Raw genomic sequence first — 21648 nt, forward strand, 5'->3', positions numbered from 1 at the left:
TCACTGTGGCTGTAGACGAGAACCTGTCGTGTTGTATTAGGAGTGACATTGTTCATTGAGCGTTAAATGGGATGACGGTGTCGCGTCTGAAGCTACTTCAGCGGGCGAAATGGTTTGAAAGGTTTGAAACTGCAATGGGTGGAACGAAATGTGCTCATAATGTTGTGAATAGCCACGTGAAACACCTTTTTGGGTAACTCATCATGCGATAAATCATAGATAACATGATTAATGTTAACATTATAATAGATAACATTATTAATAGATAACATTAATCATGTTATCTATAGATAAATAAATCACACAAGACCCAAATATTTATTAGAAAGACCGCAAACCATTGAACCCCCAGCCCCCTCCCCAGGCACCTGATCTAGCTGACGTCTGATGTGACGTCATGACGTGGTGACATCACCCTCAGTTACATCAGTAGTGTGAAGGTTATGTAGGCGACAGGTGGTCTGATGCAACTGATAATATAAGAGCGAGATGTCAACCTGGACCGGATGTGAGAGCATGAGATCGAAAGGTGAATCCTAGACTCTTTTGAACTCAGACAGAAAGGGAAACTATATCAATAGATGCAAAATCGATGCAGGTAGTCACGAAAACTATTTACAATCACCGACCGATATCAGCTTTTTACAAACTGCGATGCTTTTTTTACAAAACGCGACTATTACCTGATTCCGAGGCTGTTTTCAGACATTTCCAATCGGTTCGCTTAATGCTTATGTGTACTACCTCGTGAATGAATGAATGCAATTCAAATACTTCCTGTTTAAACCAACAGTTTATTGACGCATCTATCGCCCTTGTTATCCATGATGCACCAAGCCATAGATCTTTGCTTGCATCGAAGGCTAGCGCAATGTTTATTTATATTCTCACTATGAAGGCAAACACAGAGTCATGGTCCCGCTTTGATCTCAGAGTCACGATACCAGAGTCAACATTAATAAGTAATATAATCCGCGGTCGAGTCGACGCTAATTGACTCCGAGTCGACATGACTACCGGGAGTCGCGATTGATGTAGAGTCAGATGACCAGACAGGGTATTTTTGTGGTGAAATTTGTGGACATAATGGCCTTTCCATGTGTCTTCAGGTGTGATTTTTTGGCAAACCACTGGGAGAGTCAACAGAGTCAAATCATCGGTGATGACTCAGTGGTGGGAGGTGTGACTCTGACTCGACAAAGGTCATCATGTCTCAGACCTTGTTACCTTTGGAGAAACAGAGTCGTTGGGTCTTGTGATCACTGAGCATGTGGATTGTCTATTAGCCGGCAAATTAGGATTTTAACAGTTCCTGGACGCGAACTTCATGTGACCAAAACATATACCTACCTATTAGGATACTAATTATTATACCAAGTTGTAAAAACATGCGTTGAAACGAATTTTATGCCAATCATTGTCCCCAATCGCGCCTTTTCGAACGCATTACTCTGCTCATGTCTCTGCAGTAAGTTATCACTCACTGAACAATTGAGTAACACAAATATCAGCAAGCGATGCGCCAAAGGCACCTGTCCTAGTGACCTCCCCTCGGCGGCAAGTGGACTCGTCCATGTTTCAAACCTCGCCACGGTCGGGCGCATTCGAAGCCAAAACCAACATGGCGGCTGGTCTGTTGATACAAATCTCAGCCGTCTCGCCGCCACCAGCGCCTCTCCGGAGACGAGCAGACGGCAGGGATGAGTGGTTGTCATGGAAACGCGGTGAAGACAAACGGTATCCATGGAAACGTGAAGGAGTCTTTTATGTGACATAAAAAAGACACGATTACTAAGCCATAACTTGATTTACCATTTGTCATTTGTCATTTGTCATCTACCATTATCGACATGATTTGTAATCTTGCAATTACAAATTATGTCGATACCACAAATTCACACACTACTTGAAAAAAAGAATCACATCGAACACAAACACTGTCTACCGTTCACTGCATTAACCTAACAAAAACTCATGATTTTTCTCACGAATTCTGCGATTTCACCATATCAACCCGCTCGTACACCTTCGCTATGTTTTGCTCCAGTCTATCTTGAAGTGTCGCCAGCACCGGGCCCGCTACAGCTCATGCCAAGAAACCACTTAGTGGCGCCACAACTCCTGTCAGACTCGTCCTAACCTTTTTCACTCGACACCTCCATCCGAGGCCTTTTCCACCCCCAGCCAAATCCAACTGATCCTTTCCAAACCGACCCTCCGCAAACCCTCGACGGCGACAGCGGTGAACTTTGACCTACATCCTTTGATCCTGCCGCCCGCCCGGCCGCCCGCTCGTGAGGTCACGTGACCTGTGCTGACCTTGACCCTGATTCGATGTGCTGGTGGATGGCTGTCTGTCTGAAGTGCTGCCCGCTTTAGCAGTCGGTGACAAGGTTGACAGAGGCTCGGCTAAAGGAGGGTTCACCTGGTGGCTGGCAAGGGAGTTGTAATATTGTAGTGGATTTTCGTTTCATACATTATGACGAATTGGAAGGAGCTGTTTTATTTTAACATTTTTTTTTTTAATTTGAAGAACTGAATAAATGTCACAGATATGCGATTTTTGTGTCGCATCTCCCTATTGTCACTGAGTTTACACGTTTGTCACTCTTTTGCCTCAATATCCCATTAAATATATATGCCCTTACCCTTTCATTTTTTTTATTCTTGTTTAACCACCCTTCAACGTCTCCGTTGACTCATTTAACCCTCGTTTTACTTACCACCCTTTCCCTCGTTTTCAGGTCGCTCGCCTCCTCGTATCGCCAAGATGAAGAGTGTTCGACTACCAGCCGGCCGTCGCCTGAGGCTACAGTGTCGAGTACGGGGTGTTCCATTACCAAGGGTATCCTGGTATCACAACGGAAGGCCCGTGAACGCCAGTAGAAGGATACGGTTCAGGACTAAGAAGTGAGTAATTGTACTAGAGTGAAGAGATGGGAGGTGGGAGGAAGGTAGAGAGAGAGAGAGAGAGAGGGGGGGAGAGAGAGAGAGAGAGAGAGAGAGAGAGAGAGAGAGAGAGGGAGAAAGGCGCAGGTGAGCAGAGTGGTGAAGATAGATGACAGCATTTTGTGTGGGAACACATTCTGCCAGTATATGTGCAATTGCATGCCTACTTGCTCCGTCAGAATACGATTGCCCACGATTGTAACACACGAATGGTATTGTTTCTCATATGTTTGTCTTAGATCGCCGATCATGAATAAGTTCAACGCTCAATTTAAGACCAAGACGGTTGCGGCTCTGCTGCCGGAAACCTTATCACCTGTTGACCAAAGCACTAACGCTAAATGCCAACAGATTTCCATTCAATCTCGCACCCTTTGATGTTGTAACGCTGGCTAGAGTAAACAACTGCCGCCAGCTATTAACGTAATGTTTTCTGAGGATAAATCCCACGCCAAGTTCATGAAGTGACCGGGGGCTACTTGGCAGCAAGCCAAGATGTCAAATTTGCTTCCTTCTGATGATAAATGGTAGTCATACGCTGGGATCTAGAAAATTTATGCTAGCGAGTGTTGTCTGAGGACAAACAACAGCGAGGGTAATCTAATTTAGTTGCGCAAGCAGGGCAGGTGGTCGCTGTTGAATACTTTATGAATGTATTCGTTAATGGACTATCCGTGACAAGGTTACACAGGATATTCAGGGTCGCATTGGTTTAGTAAGACAATTGTTCAGTATTGTTGGATTCCATAAATTTCATAAATTTAGTTAGACAGTTTGGTTTAGTGAGAACGTCTCGCCTTTTCCGATGTCATGACTATTAATTAGTTCTCAGAGTGAAAACTCCGGCCGAAAAGTGATCGTGCCTTGTACGATGGAATAAGACAGACACTGGTTATTTGCCAAATGTGGGATTGCTACCATGTAACGCACAAGCTGTCCGTTATTCAAACAAGCATTTGGTAGGTATTGTTGTATAAGGTAGGGAATAAATAATCAACAAATAATAGTTATTAAATGGAATAAAACAATAAACCTTTTTTTCTTCAAGCAATGCCAGTTGTTGATGCTAATTTCATAGCTTGCTGTAATGAGAAGCAAGCCAATTTTCCATCCGTCATCACTCACACCATAAAGCACATCCCATCCTCGGATTCGAACCTACGCTCTTACGCTAAACCATTCTATCCGTCCCCCAGGAAGAAGAGGCGGATCCAGTCGTTGCTGATCATTCGACGCGTCCTTCCGGGCGACGCCGGATCGTACCAGTGCAGAGCGAAAAACCGGGCCGGCGAGAGCTCAAAAAGAGCCCGGGTGGCCGTATTCCAGAGGCGGGTACGGCCACCTCCGACCCCTAAACCGACCGGACCCGACAAACCCAAGCCACGTGAGTTTTGGGGTGTTGAATGCGTTGGGTGTTTGGCATGATGATAGAATAAGCAGGGAGTGATGATTTCATTGTTGCATAATGAGCATGTCATTGAAGGTTTGCTTTTTTATAATACAAAAAAAAATATTACAAAAGTAACAGAAATGCTGGTAGTATTGTTTTGCCTTTGTCGCGTTAGTCATTTCAGTTTATTTAAACCAAAATGGGCGGTGGTATGATAGGATAAGGAGAAATATTAAGCTGGAATGATGTGTTAAACTGACCTGTGTGACCCTGCCCACTCCCCATGTGGGTAGGGAGGGAAGGATCCCGGGTGCCTCTTGGCTGCTCCCCAAGCCCAAAATGACGCTTCAGCTGGACTCGTCTGACGTGTCGTCAATTGATGAACGAACGTCGATTTCCGTTGCCAATAACTCAAACGAAAAATCAGTCAGTCCATCTGGTGACAGGTGGCGAAATGGAACACGATGATTGGTAGAACCTTTGACGTCAAAGTTTCCACGGAGGGACAGTTTTTGAGACATGATTTTTATGAAACTTATGAAAATAAAAATGGGATTGGTGCTTAGATCATCTAACAAGTGTAATTTGTGCGATTTCTTTATAGCAGTTCATTCAAACAGCATGATAGGAAATGTTTTATGCGGTGTTTTATCAAACCCAGCACGCTGATTGGCTGGATCTTGTGACGTCACGTGTGTGTGCGTTTGTTTCACAGCGGACTCGTGGCGAGCAGCTGAAGCGTGCGACATACCGTCGTACTGCCTCAATGGCGGCTCCTGTACGCTCTATAGGAGTGTCATGGAGTACGTTTGCCAGTGAGTATGTTTTGATTGTAAACACTTAGGTAACAGTGCTAAAAACGAGAAATAAAAAGCTAGGGACCAGAAAAAAAAACATGGAATATGTTCAGCTGCTGTGTTTTATGCATGGGATAAGACATTTTAGTGTGCACTTTTGGTTAATATCATGTGATCACAATATGGCTGAACTCAAATTATTATTATTCTATCTTTGATAAAACTTTGCATCAACAGCAGTTGCTTGGAATCCACTCACATCATACAGTATTGCAGTGTGATTTAGGTATTTCTCATACCTAAATCATTTGCATTAGCTACAAGCCTTATCCGTTCCTCATCACCGTTTATTTACCGTGAGTGGTTAAAATTTGTATTTTGATTCTTACAGTATCCGATAAAGTGCAAAATCCTTACTTCGTCTAACGTGTTCATGATTTTTCGCAGATGCGCAGAGGGCTTCAAAGGCAAACGATGTGAAAGAAAAACTGTGTACGCGATTAAACGTAAGTACTGGTGCCTGGTGAGGGTGTTTAATAATAAGCATGGCAAACGGGATTAAAGGAAAATGCTGCGTAAAAAGTACTAGCCTAACGCAAACGTAATAACAACTTTCTTCCCTTCTGCCTCCCTCCCTCCCTCTCTCTCTCTCTCTCTCTCTCTCTCTCTCTCTCTCTCTCTCTCTCTCTCTCTCTCTCTCTCTCTCTCTCTCTCTCTCTCTCTCTCTCGCTCTCTCTCTCTCTCTCTCCTCTCTCTCCCTCTCTCTTTCTCTTTCTCTCTTCTCTCTCTCTCCCTCTCTCTCTGCACTGTTTAATCTGAGTTTCCTTCCCTCTTCTTCCTTCTGTCGCTACGTTTCTCCTACTTTCTCATACCTATCTATGCTACTCTTTCTTTTTTCTTTTGCCTCAATATTTTTACTGTTTTTTCTACAACTTTGAGAAATTCCATTACTCTTAAGTCTTTCGCTCAGCAACTACAATGCATACGTTTTGAACCTGATTTTAATGGTTTTCTGCATTGGCATTTTTCTCGTAAACTGCATTCCTTATATAAACGTGTTTGCTTTGATGTAAGCGTATCTTTTTTATAAATCATTCTGGCAATGCCTCATTCATACATAAAAGTGCAACACAGGCTGTTCACAGCACTATTATAGCTCACTGTATTGTCAACCACAAGGACCCATCGGATGTTAAAATGGAGCCTTTTTGCTTACCACAAAAAGTCACATCACTGTCCTTCAAACCTGCACCTAAAATCGTGTTAAACTATATCAGAATACCCATCGTTTCCAAATAATGCGATCTTCTCTTTGACTATGTCCAAGCTCGTCGTGTCAAAAAGTCTGATGGTAACCAGTTGAGTAGGGTGTAAGAGAGACGTGTTCTTCCACGCATCTTGCAATACTGTGCTGATGAGACCAATGAAATATTTTATCTGAAAACCGGTATGAGAGGAGAGGTGCATTTGCGTAAAATCAGTACATGCCGTATATTTACATGCTGCTAGATGGAGGGAGAGGAACCAGCAATGGTCCACTCAGGTAATAACAGTTGATCATACATTTGATCACATAATTGATCGCCGATGATACATACAGTGTATGACGTGCAAGTGCTGCCCTTCTGTTGGTTACAGAGACAGTTTTTGTCACGAGTTTGTGGTAATATTGAGAGCTTAGTGCAAAGTTTAGTGTTCAAAGGGCTTACACCTTTCATGTAGTCGTAAATCGTGTAATGTGAAAAAATCGTGAAATGTGACTAGAGTACCGTTTGACTCTTTCCCATCTGACTGCAACGTATTCTATTTGAAGTGTTTACCCTGTCTTCTGTTGCGGCTACGTCATGTAAACTATAATGTGAATAGCTGGCATATGGGATCGCTGTTTTCCACCCCCGTAAATTGACTCAGATGTTCAATTAGTTTGCGTTTGCAGACCTAAAGCTCGCGTAAATCTATTATAAAAAAATCTTGTATACTCATATCATCTTTTTATCTTGTTTGACTTTTGAGAAAAGAAGTACTTTTGCAGGTGTGCTTAGTCACTACCCTGATGGGGGCATAATTATGTCCCCTTAACTCATTTCTTCGTAAAAGGCAGTGTGCCCGTCACAGCTGACATTTATGCCCTGTTTGTGCGTCTGTCTGTGTGTATGTGCGCACAGTACTGCCACGGGGCCACACCTTAGGCCCGGAAGCCACTAGACGCATTCTGGCCGGTTATTGGGGCTAGCGACCGTGAGTTCGAATCCCACCGACGGCGCATGCTTTTCACGTTGTGGTTGATGTGTAGATCGCCGGCGGCCAAAGCGTCGAATGCGATAGGTGTTAGATAAACTTGTAGATTGTTTTGGTGTGACAGAGCTTTACATGTAACCAGCTGGTGTTTGGTTGTTTGTGCGCTATTGTAATTAACCGTGACTTTTGAGTTCAAGCCAGCCAGTAGAGCGGTTTGACTAGTTTTTGTTTGATAGCATTGCCTCTTATTATTTGTTCTAAGAGACGGCCAATTTTGGCTCGTTTGGTAGCAACAGTGCTTACTTTTCCTGGAACCCAACGAACCACATCGTTTTTAGTTGGCATGCATATTCCCGTGGTCTTTTTTCGAGGTTTTGCCTAGTTGTTCTAGACCAGATATTTGTAGATTAATTTTTGTTGGAGCAGCTTGCTCAGTTTACCTGTCAATAGTGATTGTGATCGCTTTTACATTTCGTAAAAGTAGAAAGCAATACACACAACACATATTTCAGGATAACTTGAGCGGCTCTCTTACATAAAATATCGTTTTGCACACGCAATAAATATTATGTAGGGCTTGGGTATAATTACCAGCTATATACATAAGCAATTTCCCACACCCGATCTATGTGTGAAACAGAAACATATTTTTTACTCGAATGAATTGACTGATCTTCAAAAATCTTTCGGGATAGGGTAGGGTGGGGCAAAGCGCCCACCCTAACTTTCCAGCCCCAGTATCTCTTTATCTTACAAATTTGAAAGACAACTAGGCAGCTGATCTGGTAGCTCATTACCTTGGCTTTCTTCGAATAACACATCAGAAACAAGTGGCATGCATGGTTTTTTAGATATGCCATCCGAATTGAGAGGACTACAAATCGGGCGTTTTGCCCCACCCATGGGGCATAACGCCCATATGAGTGGGGCATAACGCCCAGTCCTGAACGTTTCATTACACGCTCGGTACTCTGACAAAAGAATGCAGTATTTATCCATTCTCATTTTGTTTGACTTTAAATCGATAGATTACACCACTAAACACATCTTGAACACTGTTGTTACCACCCCACTCCTCATTCAGTCAACGGGCTGTCACCGCCTTGGTGAGCGGAGATTAGTTCGTGCGAATAAATTGTTCCAGGCGATACTAACCAGTATATTGCATATTTCATAAGAATCCTGAGCATTAGAAACGTATCCCGACACTCACTTTCAGCCAAAAATGCTCGCAAATACCCGTACTGTATAACTCCCATTAGGGGTAAAACGCCCATGATGGGCGTTCTGCCCCACACCAAAGTGGGCGTATTACCCCAACAGCACATTCAAAACGAAGTCCACCAAAATTAAGCGTGTGACGATTGTGTTGCAAACCAGTAAATGCTCAAAACATAGCTTAAATCCGCAAGTTCTACGTAGCTAAATTTCATTGCCTACTTTAATCTCTATCAGACAAAGTTTTTAGTAGTATGGAAACATGTAATATCTAAAAATTGTCTGAAATAAACTAATCTTTATCTTACGTCCAGAACAACCCACTTGTAGAACCGAAAAAGGGGGCAAAAGTAGATTCCTGCTCGTTCTTGAAAATGGCTATCGAGAATTCTTCAAAAAGTCGAGCATTTCATAAAAAAGAGGGGTGGGCGTTTGACCCGCCCTGGGCGCTTTGCCCCACTCTACCCTATGTCCTAGGTTGGTTAACACTTTTACTTAGACCTCGTGTCTGGGCCATAAATTAATTTGTATTGCATAGTCTTCGCAGAGACAAAATAGGATTAACGACCGTCGTATACGCACAACAACGCCTGAGTAAAAAAAAAAAACAATCACGTTTCACAGGACTTCATCCCAAATAACTAAACCAACTCTACATTCTCACGTCAAACCCTCAACTCCACTCAACAACTATTTACACCAAACACACCTAACGCCTGCCACTAACCCGCCTAACCCCAGCTAACCTGCTAACTTCTGCACGCGCATGCGCACAATGCATGTTCCAGAGCGTCCGGACGAGCCGCTGCTGAAGGCGGGCCAGTTTCAGCCACTGGTGCTGGTTCTGGGCGGGCTATCCGTGCTGCTGCTGCTGCTTCTACTGATTGCTGTACTCTGGCGACGCCGCAGCAGGTATTATGACGTCATTGGAGGAATCAGGAAAGATACAGATGTTTGACGTCATTAGAGGAATGATACAGTCGTTTGACGCCTTTGATGGAAGGACGATTATTTCAATTATAACGTTTGGTTCATTTAATATTTATTAGAGCTTTACCGTTTGTTTTGGCATTATATATAAATGATTAAAAAATACTCATAATTTATTTCCATCTTGTTTAACTTGTGACAAAAGAAGAGCTTTTTTGTAATGTGCCTAGAGTCACTTCCCTTTCCACAAAAGTTAAAGCTGTTTTTCTGGAAGACAAGCGGCCCCCATGCCTGTAAATTTCGCCTTATCTATGTATTTTTAATAACATTTTTCTTCTTTTCTTCTGTCGCCTCAGACCGCGGGGTCGAGCCCAATGCAGAAACGGTGCGGTCGCCATGGCAACGGGAAACGGTACGGTCGCCATGGCAACAGACGAAGCCTCGAAGCCGGCGGAGGCGGCACCGACGTCGATGAGACGGCCACCTCAGCTGCCGGCGGGCCGAAGCGAACAGGTCAGCGCGCAGGTTGTCATGACAACAGTTCTTTTTTATTTCGCGTGCTCTTTTTCTTGAGCCTAATTCACCATTTGATAATTTCTTGCGGCTAATTTTATTACTGTTAACTAACTTTGAAAATGAAGAGAGGTTTTCCCAGTACCATTGCATCGTTCTTCTTTGTCGCTTTGACTAGTCGTTTCAGCCCTTTCAGCTTTGTCTTTTCAATGCTCCCCTATCTAGTGTTGTTCGGAAAATTGCGTCACATCGTCACATAATTACGAGGACACGGACATTTCTCTCCAACCGCTCAATTGTTTAAATCGAAGCGTTTCATTGTATGTATAAAATTGTCGTTACGTTTCCCTCAAGTCGCTTCTATCGTCTCACTGTTTCTGACACCCCTCTGATCATAGGCGGCGGAACGGGGAGGGCACCGGGGCACCATGCCCCTTTGATTTTGGCATTTTAACATTAGTCCTTTGGGCGTTGCATGGAAAGAATGGGACCAAATGTCGGCAGTGCCCCCTTTAACTGAAGGTGTTCCGCCGCTACTGCCTCTGATGGTGGTTTTGCCCGCAGGTTCCCGCCGCTGGTCCCCGGGAACCCATTCTGTCCCTCAACCCCCCCCCCCCCTGAAATCCGTTTCATCCCCGCAGATCCCGGCCGCTGTTTTCAAGGTTCTGACTTCTGAGGTCACATACTGTCCCTGGCACCCGTCTAACGGCTGTTGTACCTCCAGGTCACTTACTGTTGTTTCGTCTGCAGGTCCCTAGGTCGCATACTGCTGGTCCTCCAGGTCCCCATGTTACTCTGAACCCGACTCCCGCCTATCGACTGTTGTTCCCTCATCATTTCACGTATGTAGGTACTGTCCCGTCTAACGGCTGCTGTTCCCCAGTTCACATCCTACCCCTGACACCCGTCTAACGGCTGTTGTTCCCTTAGTTCACATCCTGCCCCTGACACCCGTCTAACGGCTGCTGTTCCCTGAGTTCACATACTGCCCCTGACGCCCGTCTAACGGCTGTTGAAGCCCCCGGATAACACACTGTCGTTTTGTCCCGGCAGGTCCCGGCTGCCACTCCGGTCAGTCGTCCCAGCGACCTCTCGCCGCCTCCGTCGCCGCCGTCGGAAACGACGAAACTGTCCTCGTCGTCTTCGACGGACTTACGTCGGGCGCCCCCCGCCGGCTCCGACGTCGCCCGCGACGGGGCTGTGTCGCTACCAACGCAAAAGAGTGTGAAGGAACTGGATGTCCTTCTGCAAACTCTAGACCTGGTGACCGGCCCTGATGAGTCAATACCAAAGAGGCTTGCTTAGTCATTAGGCCATGCGTGAGACGAGGTGGTAGTGGTGGTTGAAGCACGTTCGCAGGACCAAGGATATTTCTATTTTGAATTCCATGACTAAGTGAGTGGGAAGTTCGACGCACGGTGATGCGTACCGCAAGTGATATTTATTAGTTGAAAGTGAGAGGTGTGAAGTGAAGGGAAGGAAGTTTGCGGAAGATTGTGTGAGATGAGTATTTTTAGTGAGTGGTGAAATGCTAGAGTTGTGGGTGGTATGGCCGGGTGGGCCAAACCATTGACGGTGTCTTGCAGGGATGTGATGTTGGCCTCATGTTTTTTGGTGTCTGAAATATCTTTTCGCTGGAAGATATTTTCCTATATTTGTACAAAGTTCATTTGAATGCGGCGTGGCTCCTAGACGGCCTGGCGCGGATGTAACGCGCTAGTAGCGCCTCTGGCGGCGAGAACGCCAACTACTGGTTGCGTTGTTCGCCGCGATGTGGATCTAGTCACCAATGTCCTCGATAATTGATATATCTGTGCCAGGGCCGAGAATCTGGCAACTCTCGCATCTGGCATCGCCGCGGCCGGTCGCTGCGAGCACTGTTCACTTCGGGTTCGATGAATCGAACGCGTGTGCCAGCCAGAGGCTGAGAAAGTTTCCTATGTCACGTGACCATGTCGGTTTTGTTTTCTTCTTCTGCCAGTCGCGGGCCTCAGCTACCGTTCGGTACTAAAACTATAATATTTTGTTGCTCAATGTGTTGTGCCGTATGGTCGGTGATGTTATGACGTCACCGACAGAGCGCCTGTATATATTCGCATGCCTGTATGTCTGTCTTTGAGCAGGTCTTTGAATCAGACCGATTAATAATGTACTGATGCAGCTAATACTATATTGTTGTTGTGAAGGTGCCGTCTTGTCTTTGTGGGTAGTGGTCGCCAGCCTCTCTTACCCCCACTCCTCTCTCTCTCTCTCTCTCTCTATCTCTCTCCCTCTCTCCTTCTCTCGCTCTCTTTTTTTGTATTATTTTCTTCACAAACAGAAACACGAATTTGATTTCCCCGTCTTCTTACACTCGAATCAAACACTCAACAGAGGATGCAGAATGATGGTGACACTCCAGCACACTGGTAACGGGAGAGAAGAGCGAGAGAGAGAGAGAGAGAGAGAGAGAGAGAGAGAGAGAGAGAGAGAGAGAGAGAGAGAGAGAGGCAGAGAGATGGAGAGAGATACCTATAGGGTAAGGAGAGGGAAAGAAAGAGGCAGGGATAGAGAAAGAGAGTGGGAGAGGAGGGAGAAGAGAGAAATGCGCTCCGCAATACGCCATCATTTTTGTGCCCCGACCTTGTCCCTACCTACCGCAACTTAAACCCGTCGTTCCTCGCAGTAACAAATCTTACCATGTCTTACTCTTACTTCTCCTCACCACTATTCAGTCCCATGTTACCCCAAAGTGTTCCACCTCATGTTATACCGCCCCACTACACCTTCCTAACCCCATGTTACCCCACATTTTCCCTATCCCTTCTATTCTAAGTTACCCCACTCCATCGCTCATGCCCCGTGTTACCTCACTCTATTCTACCCTCCATACATCACCCAATTTACCTTCTTACTCCATTCCTCCACAAACACCCCTCCACTCTGTTAGCCGGTCCCACCTCCAATCTGCGTTATCCAATCCCACCATTAATAGTTAGTACCCCACGTAACCCCAACCGTTATCCCCTCCCTGTGTTACACTGCCCACCTCTACCTACTCTGCATTATCCTAGTCCACCCCTATTATTACCACATGCTACCCCTACCCTGATACTCTACTCTGTGAGACTCTGCCTCATCCTTCTTATCCAATATTACCCCCGCCCCACCCCACCTCTACTCTGCCTACCCTGTCTCATCCTTATAACTCCATGTTTATACCCCGTCCCACTCAACTTTTACCCCATGTTATCCCCACCCCATCCTATCCTGCCCAATCCTGTCATCTATTTATGTGTTACGTCTGTATTGTCGAACTAAGTAATGGCAGTTCCATTTGCTATCGTAATAAATGTGCATATTCTTTACATCCTGTGTGATAGTCTTTATCGGTGGCCCCCTCCCCCCTCCACTTAATACCGATAACACATTGCAGGAGTCAGACCGTATTTTGCCACGATCTTCCGGCTTAACCGATAGAATAATCGCATACCAGCACCATTAGTGGAACAGTAGTTGAGAAGATATTGATTTGGTGGGTTGAGAGTGTATTACGAATCAGTAATATGTGTGCTTCTTGTAGGTGAATTAAGCATTTTGGTGTTTGTGTAATGTTAATAGCTCACTGTCTCCCTGCACGGAACTTTTGTTCTAATTCTAGAACGGTTCCGGGACTTGATAATTAGTCAATAGGAACTCGTAAGGCGCACACGCGCAATGTTTTACGAGCCAATCATTAAAAAAGAAAAATAGGGTGAAGTCGTATAAGAGTACGCACTTAGTGGATTTTTTGCTCTCATTTGTTAAATATTTGAAAGAAAGAAATCGCAAATATAGAATATCAAAGTTCATTGAATTCGCCATCAACCCATGAGGCAACGATCCTTCACCGTAAATGGAAGTGGTCTAAAACTGACACCGCACCAGAAGCATGACTGCACTGGGCACCTGTAACACCATGTAGGATGATCAATACTTGTAACAATTCATAAATAGTAGGTAGCTTAAAGTTCTATTACATTTACCTCCTGGTTGCTGGTGTACTCAAAATAGATACTATTTGTCTTTTTCCATCAAAACCTTTATCTGCATGCAACATCTTTGGTACCAGACAAAGTAGAACACTGCTAAAAATGCTTGCAATGAATCTTATAAAAATGCATTGAATTTATATGATCATTCTCAGCAGCATGTATCATCTTTCAATGCCTTTCTCAAAGGGCAGGTCAATTTCCTATATTGATATGCCCACAAACTTATACAGGTAAATTACTTCATATGGGCAATAGCCGCAATACAAGATCCAGCTATGAGTTAAGTAAGACTATTTATATTCTTAGTCATGCTCACCAAAAAAAAAATGTCTGGAAACGTGTTACATCCATGGCAAATCCATGGAATTACCGTTTGGTGTCGGTCTATCTTCGGCTTCTCGCCTCTCTTCGGCTACGTCAATTGAAGCCTTTCTAAGTCTCCTGTCCTTTGTTAACTCGCCTTTCCATGTTTGTGACACTTGCTGAATATAAATTCACAACCCATCTGAGCAAAATTCAAATCAATTGCTATCAAATTCACCGAAATTCAGTCCCTCGAACCGACACGGACTCCACACAGTGCAAAACACAGTGGCGCATTCGCCGCCACAGTTTCTGTGTCCAAAGAAGGCAGTGCTGCCACCTGGTGAGGAAATAAGCCGAACATCCCCATTGGTAGCCGTTTCTGAGTTATCTGCGAAAAACCACGGAGGCCCTTTACCCCCCTCCCCCAATGGGTCGCGGGGTAAACGCCGCATCCTTGCCTGAGTTAACTACAAGAAAGAGCACTTAATATGTATTAACCCGCGCCCCACTGGGGGGGCTATTTATAGCCCCCCTCCCGTTTTTCTGCAATACCTTCCAAACCGCTTGACGTATCGACGCCAAACTTTCAGTACCTTCGGCTGCATCAATTTGACACCTTGTGTCAAAATTTGAACTTCGTATCTACCATAGGTCGGCCGGAAATGACGTCAGAGTGACGTCATGTTCGGCCGATTTCGACGCAAAACATTGAACCACGGCAATCGCTCCCAAGAGCTCAGTTTTTAAGCTAGATCCAATTTCTTTGCATGAGAGTACTCAGAATAGACTGCGCTATCAAACTGCTATCTCGGATTTTCGAAATGTTGAAAATGTCGAAAATTGTATATAATAAAATTCAAAATTTATATTTTTACATTTTTTTCAATTTTTTTTTTTACTTTTCCAAAAAAAACGAAATATATGTGATAGAACGCTTTATTATGACTAACTCTAGCAAGTTTTAGCTAAATATCTTCAAAAATGGCCAAGTTATACGCATTATTGCAAAAAATTAACAATTATTAATTTTTCAAATCAATTTTTCAGCACGAATTTGACATCGTACGCCAATATAAATAGCACCATCGTGTTTCTGAGCTCAAACTGCATTCAATAGATACCTTTTTTTGTTGAAAAATTATAGCTTCGAAATTTGACCTTTTTTGACCTGAAAGTGACCTGGCCTAAGCTAAATTTGACTCAAAATGACCTCGAATGACACAAACGACATCAAATTCGAAATGTTTGGCCTAAATGGACCATAAAACATGTGTCACGTGACCGACGGATGATATAATATTTTCGTGACCTGTGATGACCTGACCTTGACCTGAAAAACAAAGTACAAGTTTGGTACCCTCAGAGTATCTAGAGCATCTGTTCACGAGTGTGTGAACCAAAAATGAGCCTGATTTGACTTGTAAGACGGCGGCCAGAGCCCAAAACGTGAAGAAGCCAAAATGCTAATAATTTTTACTTTGACCTGACCTGTGACGTCATCAGTGACCTCGAGGTCAATGAAATTAGGTTTCGCTTGACAGTTTTTCCGGAGCTATCAGACGCCGTTTGAATTTTGATGATCGGCCCAGTAGTTTCGGAGTTAGGAGGGGGGCTATGAATAGCCCCCCCCCCCCCCCCAGTGTTATACGCAGACCCCAGTGGGGCGCGGGTTAAAATGTACACATCTTCAGTGCAAACATCACCGCCACCACCGCCACCACCACCACCACCATCAGTACTATGGCGGCCCACTTCCAGCAAGCAGACACTCCTCCACTCGAACCTGTCTCATTCTGACCACTGGGACGTTTTTCGTCAGAGATGACACCTTCGCTGGTTTCTTCACCGCTCACGCCGCTCTCCACTACCTCTTCTGCGTCGTCTGGGTACGGGCACGACTCGTCTTCGACTGCCGTTGTCAATTGAGGTTCCCCGTTCTTATCACAGCCGCTGCTGCTTTCACGCAGACTTTGGTACAGTTGACGAATCTCCCAGTATAGCGCCTGCTGATCCGTAACTCCCAGAATCCTGCGGGCCCACTGCTCTGTCGGGCATTTCTCTTCGTCAGACAGCTGGATGTGAAGCTTAGAGGCATCCACGCAGAGGCAGCGTTGGAAAGACAGCGATCCGGGCTCGGCGACACCAACTTCTAGGGACTCCAGGCTTACTGTAGGGACACTCTGCCGCACCGCCCGTACGTCTTTGAATGCGTCAGTGCGAAGACGTCCGATGCTTACATCCTTGATTGCAAAAGTTTTCTTGCAAGTGACCGAAAGACTTTTGGAGCTTAGGGTGTCGATCTTGGAATTTTTGACGATGAAGTCCTTGGCCTGCACCTGAAAACCATGCTTATTCACTTTTCCAACCAGGGTTTTTTGATCTAGTTTGATGTTTGTGATATTTCCGGAGAACGCCTGCGACTTCACAGTTCCCAGCGTGCTGTTTGTGATGTGGACTCCACAATCTAGGCCGTTGCCGTGCTCCCCAACGCTATTGAAACATCGCGTTTTGACATCCAGTATTGTGACCTTATTCAACTCCAGTGAGTGGATTTTGTTTTCAAAAGTTCCCATGTGACATTGTGGCATGCTAACGTTTTCTAGAAGGAGATCTCTGATGCGGGCGTCAAACGCCTTTGAGGCCAGCGAGAGGGTTGCGATGTTACTGATCCTGACAGTGAGCCCTTCGTCCGACTCCGAAGTCGCATAGCTGAGTCCTCTGGAAGCGATGTTGAGCTCTTTGATTTCCTCGAATATGATCGTCGTCTGTTCAGGCTCGGTTTGCCATTTGCCTGTCAAACCATGCTCGTCAACGTTCAATGACTCAACCCTTCTGGCGATGAAAATGCGAAGCACATTTTTGGGATGCAGACTCATCCCTTTTCTTCCGATGATAACAGCTCCAATGTCGCTCACGGTGAAGTGTATCAGTGAGTTCAGACGATGGAAAGAGTGTCCTCCGATGGTCAAGTTGGACACTTTGGAGATGCTTAGAGAAGTGGTGCCGGCCGGGATGGAGTCGGGCGTCAGTATCATCTGAAACCGTACAAACCGAAACAGCCCATCAGACGAATGGTTTTATCCTCACATGCTTATTACTGGTGGAACTACGAGAACGGAACATTTTGGACATTATAATTGTTCCAGCAGCCTCAAAATTGACAAAATGTGGACGTTTTCCTTGCATTAGCCCTAATGGTGGGCTCTCTAGACTACGTTTAGATATCTCAAAAGCTAAATGCCTGATCTTTAATGGGACAAACGTCTTTTGATTGCTTTCATCGTTAACTTTCAGAAATCAGATTGACTATAAAAGGTCAAAATGGGGTTCCTGGAAGCAAAAAAAAAATAACGATTCACACCTCATTACTAAAAAGCTATAACTTCTTTTTTTTACCGATTTTGAGGAAACTTTAGGGGACCCTTCTTCATGAACTGGGCCTTCATATATATTCCAGTATTTTGGATATTTCAAAAATCATAGGCGAATTCAGGTAAGCTAACTTGGGATGATGTTTTTTGTCTTAATAGGTCATGTGTCTTTTGACATGATGTGTGATATATCATGTGAAATATGCAACGTGAGCACAAAATGCACGATTTCGTTAAGCAAAGGCGAATTCAGGCACGCTAAGACGGGGACAGTACATTGATAGTACATTTACAGTACATTCTCAGGTACCTGGATCCGCCTATTCAAACATTTTCATTGTGAAATGACGTCACATAGTCTTTAGGTGCACATATATGACGGGTGGTGCCACATCACCAGTACAAACCTAAGCAAGCCGCTGCTTAGCGGCGAATGTCGGAACAGTCAAAGCTGGACCAAAATTATCCCCGATAAACTCGTCCTAGAGACGCCTCTGCGCAAGCTAGAAACTAAAGAATTTGACATAATGTGCTCAATGAATAGTAAAGAAAAGTCACTAAATTTCGAGCCTCTAGCTTAAGTGGCTCCCCGTCGAGAGCAAAAAAAAAGTACAGGTTGAGCCGATTCCCCCCCCCCCCCGGCCCCCACCAGTTATAAGATTAAAAGAAGACTGAACAATTTTTGCATGACAAAGGTCTTGAACTGCACTGCAGCGAATGACAAGCGAAAGAGAACTCTTCGGGAACCATCCTTTTTGGGGTGTGGGCCCACCTCCAAGGCATGCAAAGTCCTAGATCCGCCACCGAAATTATTGTAATGCTCCAGCACACCTTTTTTTCTTCGTATCAAACGTGGTGCAAGATAAGATGTGAAAACTATCCGTCGTATTTATTGTAATTAAGTTATCCTATGCTTTTATTTTGTTTAGATATTGCATAGTAAGGGACAACCCTTATCAGCTTACCCATTTGGTTGCGACTTCAGACTTGAAGTTTACCGACTCCACCGATAAATTATGAACCACTCAAGAGTCGTGGCCATACCTCCTCTGATTTTTAAAGTGTATGAAATTGTTAGTCCAGCGATGATTTGCTAAGGACATAAGTAATGTTTTTGATTGTTCCCTGAATCTCTTTTATTTGCTTTGCTGGGTTAGGCTCTTTTTGTCTGACGAGACTATTGCAGAGCCGGGAGTATGATGGAATTTGGGGAAGACATTGGTCGGGTGGGCACCCTGATGCTCCACCGGAGCTCCGCCCCTCACGCGCACAAGCTACCCATGGCTCCGCAAACGGTAGCCGCACCCGGCCATGGCCTGCTTCTGGAGAGGAGCCTGCCTACAGTTGGAGGAGTGCTCCTGGAGAGGGTCCTTGCGGGATCAAGACCACGCTCCAACCCGGATTACGAGTGTTTGACCTTTGAGTTGTGGAGAAAAAGGATTTGGCTGTCCTGAGGATGGAAAATGACGGAATGACCACCAACTTATCTTATGACTATGAGGTGTTCATGATGCTGGTAGGAGCATCATTATTAGGTTACAATTACTTGTCAAGTAAAGCAATTGCAGTTGAAATGCTGTTGCTCTCAATGCTCACCTCATCTAGTACCGGGCAGACGCAGTCAATCTGCTTAGCCTCGTCACAGTTGGGCACAGCAGTGCAGCACGAGAATCGGCAGATGGAAGTGTCTTTGCAGCCCAGTGTAGATGGTAAGAGTGACGTCACCACCAGCAACGTCATCAATGACGTCAGAAGACGGGCCGTGACCCTCACCGGTCCCATCTTCTTCCGTTTGCGTTGGATCCTGACTGGGCTTGCTCTGACTCTCAATATTGGGGAGATCGACAGTTGTACGGTCTTCTGCTGTCACGGCCTGAGTTCCCAGCTGCTAAAAAAAGCTCCCCTCGGCGGTCAGTGGGGTGCGCGAGGTGCGACCCCACTGACACCGAGCCGGCAACTGTTTGCGCCAGGAGCTGCCCATCCCTGCCGCCCGTCGGGTTTAGTCATTCAAGCGCGCGATAACCAATCAAACACTTTAAAATGATGAGTAAGAGACAATCATTATCGGTAGCATTCTGCGACGTACATATCTGCTAACGCTGCCTTTGTCTAGGTGGGTAGCCCTGAACTGAACTAGCGAGGCATTGAGCCATATACTCGTAGGACATAAATCCGCGCTGGACCCATTCGTTTTCCCCATGTATCTCGGCTGAGACAGAGTGGGGGGGAGGGTGTGAACTACGTAGCTGTTTCGTCGCTAATTAAGCTAGAGCCTCGTGGAAAAAAATGAGCGTGAACCCAGTTATGACGCAGCAACTGGTACCCAATTTTAAGGTCTCAGGTCAAGCGGTTGCCTCTGTGGTCAGGGCAAGTACGAAAAAGTACAGGATTGTTTTTTGGTACCTAAACAGCCTCGCAAAAAAAAAGTTGCGGAGCTGCAATTAGGCCATCCTTGTATTCTATTCTCCATGCTCAGTGCGTCGAATCATATATAAAGTTTTTTTTCTAGGTGAGGTCAATTTAGGGTGTTGACCTTGGTTCAAGGTCAGGAGATAGCCACTCAGGTCATAAAAGGAGGTTATGCCGCATACCACTCAATTTGGTAGGTCTTGCCGCGACCTGCATTTGTGATTTTCCCAACTCGCTACTCGCTAGCACAATTTGATCGGAATTATTTGATCGGAATAGGGGAGTTATTGACGAAAAACTCTTATTGTCTTAGTGACGTCATAAATAACGTGACATAAGGTCAACGATGCAACAGTGAAACATCAGACCTTGCAAGAAGTGTATGAAATCACGATTCCATGTGCTTGAAGTAGTTTGAAGCCTCGCCACAGAAACAAGATCCCTTGCTATTGGGTGCGAAGGACAAAGTGGGGGGTGTCAATGTGCAGGCTGGCGTGACGCCACTATATTTGCCACTATCATGCCGTAGTTTCTGCTCTAGAAAATGTGCAATTGAGTACCTGAGGTGCACACTGCACACAGACACATGATATCACCAAAATACAGGGACGTAGAGACAGCATTTGCGTCAGCTGTTAAAGAGGCCCTCCCACCTAATAAAAAAAGAGTTAATGAATTGGCATAAAAGTTGTGACGCATGGTTAAGAGTGAGTAAAAACGAATAGCTTCCAAAATTTATCAAAAAATAATAGTCGGATTTTGAGAAACTAGACAACAATTACTTTTGTTTAATTTTCAGAGCCTTCGCTGTTCCTACGACGTCATCTGGAAGCAGTGTTCCATTTTTTTTAGAATTTCGGGTGGAAAATCACACCTAATGAGTAATGGGAGAATATTTTCATCAAAAAAAAAAATCAGGAAAGATGACATTATTCCATCTTTAGAAAATGTTTTATGCCTTCGAACAGCCAGGTTTATCCAGAATTGGAGGATCAAAAGCATGCGATAGCATGCTTTTGCATCCGGAAATTCCCATTGGTGGGTCGCTGAAAAAAAGGTTCGGCTCAGGGCTGTCTCATCCCTATCTCCGTAACGTGTCGTGTGCGACCAATGACGTCACGGCATTGCGGCGTTCTGATTGGGCGGCAGCTCCGAATCGCCCGACTGGTGGTCCCCGCTCGACAAGCGCACGTGCGCCGACTAGGCATTTGTAGTGGCATTGACAGCAGAAAAAGTGAGGTAATGCAGAGCTCTGAATATACTTGAATAGAGTCTAAGCCGTCAGTAATAGGTAAAAACGTCAGATAGGTTTCTTGTTCGTCTTGATTCGAGCTTTTATGTGATATAATTTTTACCTTAGTGTCGAGGTTGGCAGCTATGTGGGAGAGCCCTAAAGTTGGGTCATTTTCCATAGGATTGCATTACAGCCGTCCGACCCTTCGTACCTGTGACGTCACGGAAATCGCTGCTTCGGCCTAATGAGCATACCTTCTATATAGGGCCTTGGTTCGGCT

At 45.0% G+C, this 21648-nt stretch overlaps 2 protein-coding genes across 2 annotated transcripts in view; one reads left to right on the forward strand and one right to left on the reverse strand.

Annotated features, from left to right (window-relative positions):
- LOC122371152 (protein vein-like) overlaps window positions 1–12220 on the forward strand; it is an 84314-nt gene extending 72094 nt beyond the window's left edge. Inside the window, exons 2-8 of the mRNA XM_043347286.1 lie at window positions 2745–2910; window positions 4146–4333; window positions 5055–5154; window positions 5584–5642; window positions 9381–9504; window positions 9879–10035; window positions 11089–12220. Of these exons, the coding sequence (XP_043203221.1) occupies window positions 2745–2910; window positions 4146–4333; window positions 5055–5154; window positions 5584–5642; window positions 9381–9504; window positions 9879–10035; window positions 11089–11340 (1046 nt within the window). The 3' untranslated portion in view covers window positions 11341–12220. The remainder of the gene's footprint in view (window positions 1–2744; window positions 2911–4145; window positions 4334–5054; window positions 5155–5583; window positions 5643–9380; window positions 9505–9878; window positions 10036–11088) is intronic.
- Window positions 12221–15630: 3410 nt separating this feature from the next.
- Window positions 15631–19684, reverse strand: LOC122371155. The gene is made up of 2 exons (XM_043347288.1): window positions 19322–19684; window positions 15631–17389 (listed from the first exon to the last, which is right to left on the reverse strand). Exons 1-2 carry the CDS (start codon window positions 19505–19507, stop codon window positions 16025–16027), a joined length of 1551 nt encoding a protein of 516 aa, XP_043203223.1. The 5' UTR covers window positions 19508–19684; the 3' UTR covers window positions 15631–16024.
- Between the last annotated feature and the right edge of the window lie 1964 nt (window positions 19685–21648).

The sequence above is a fragment of the Amphibalanus amphitrite genome, unplaced genomic scaffold, assembly GCF_019059575.1.
Source record: "Amphibalanus amphitrite isolate SeventyFive unplaced genomic scaffold, NRLGWU_Aamphi_draft 001211F_arrow, whole genome shotgun sequence".
NCBI classification, from domain to species: domain Eukaryota; kingdom Metazoa; phylum Arthropoda; class Thecostraca; order Balanomorpha; family Balanidae; genus Amphibalanus; species Amphibalanus amphitrite.

Excerpts from the sequence above, each read along its gene's own strand:
- LOC122371155 (XM_043347288.1), bottom strand. The coding sequence starts at position 19,507 with ATGGGACCGGTGAGGGTCACGGCCCGTCTTCTGACGTCATTGATGACG. Across the intron at positions 17,390-19,321 it reads TCTGCCCGGTACTAGATGAG|ATGATACTGACGCCCGACTC; the intron begins GTGAGCATTGAG and ends GTACGGTTTCAG.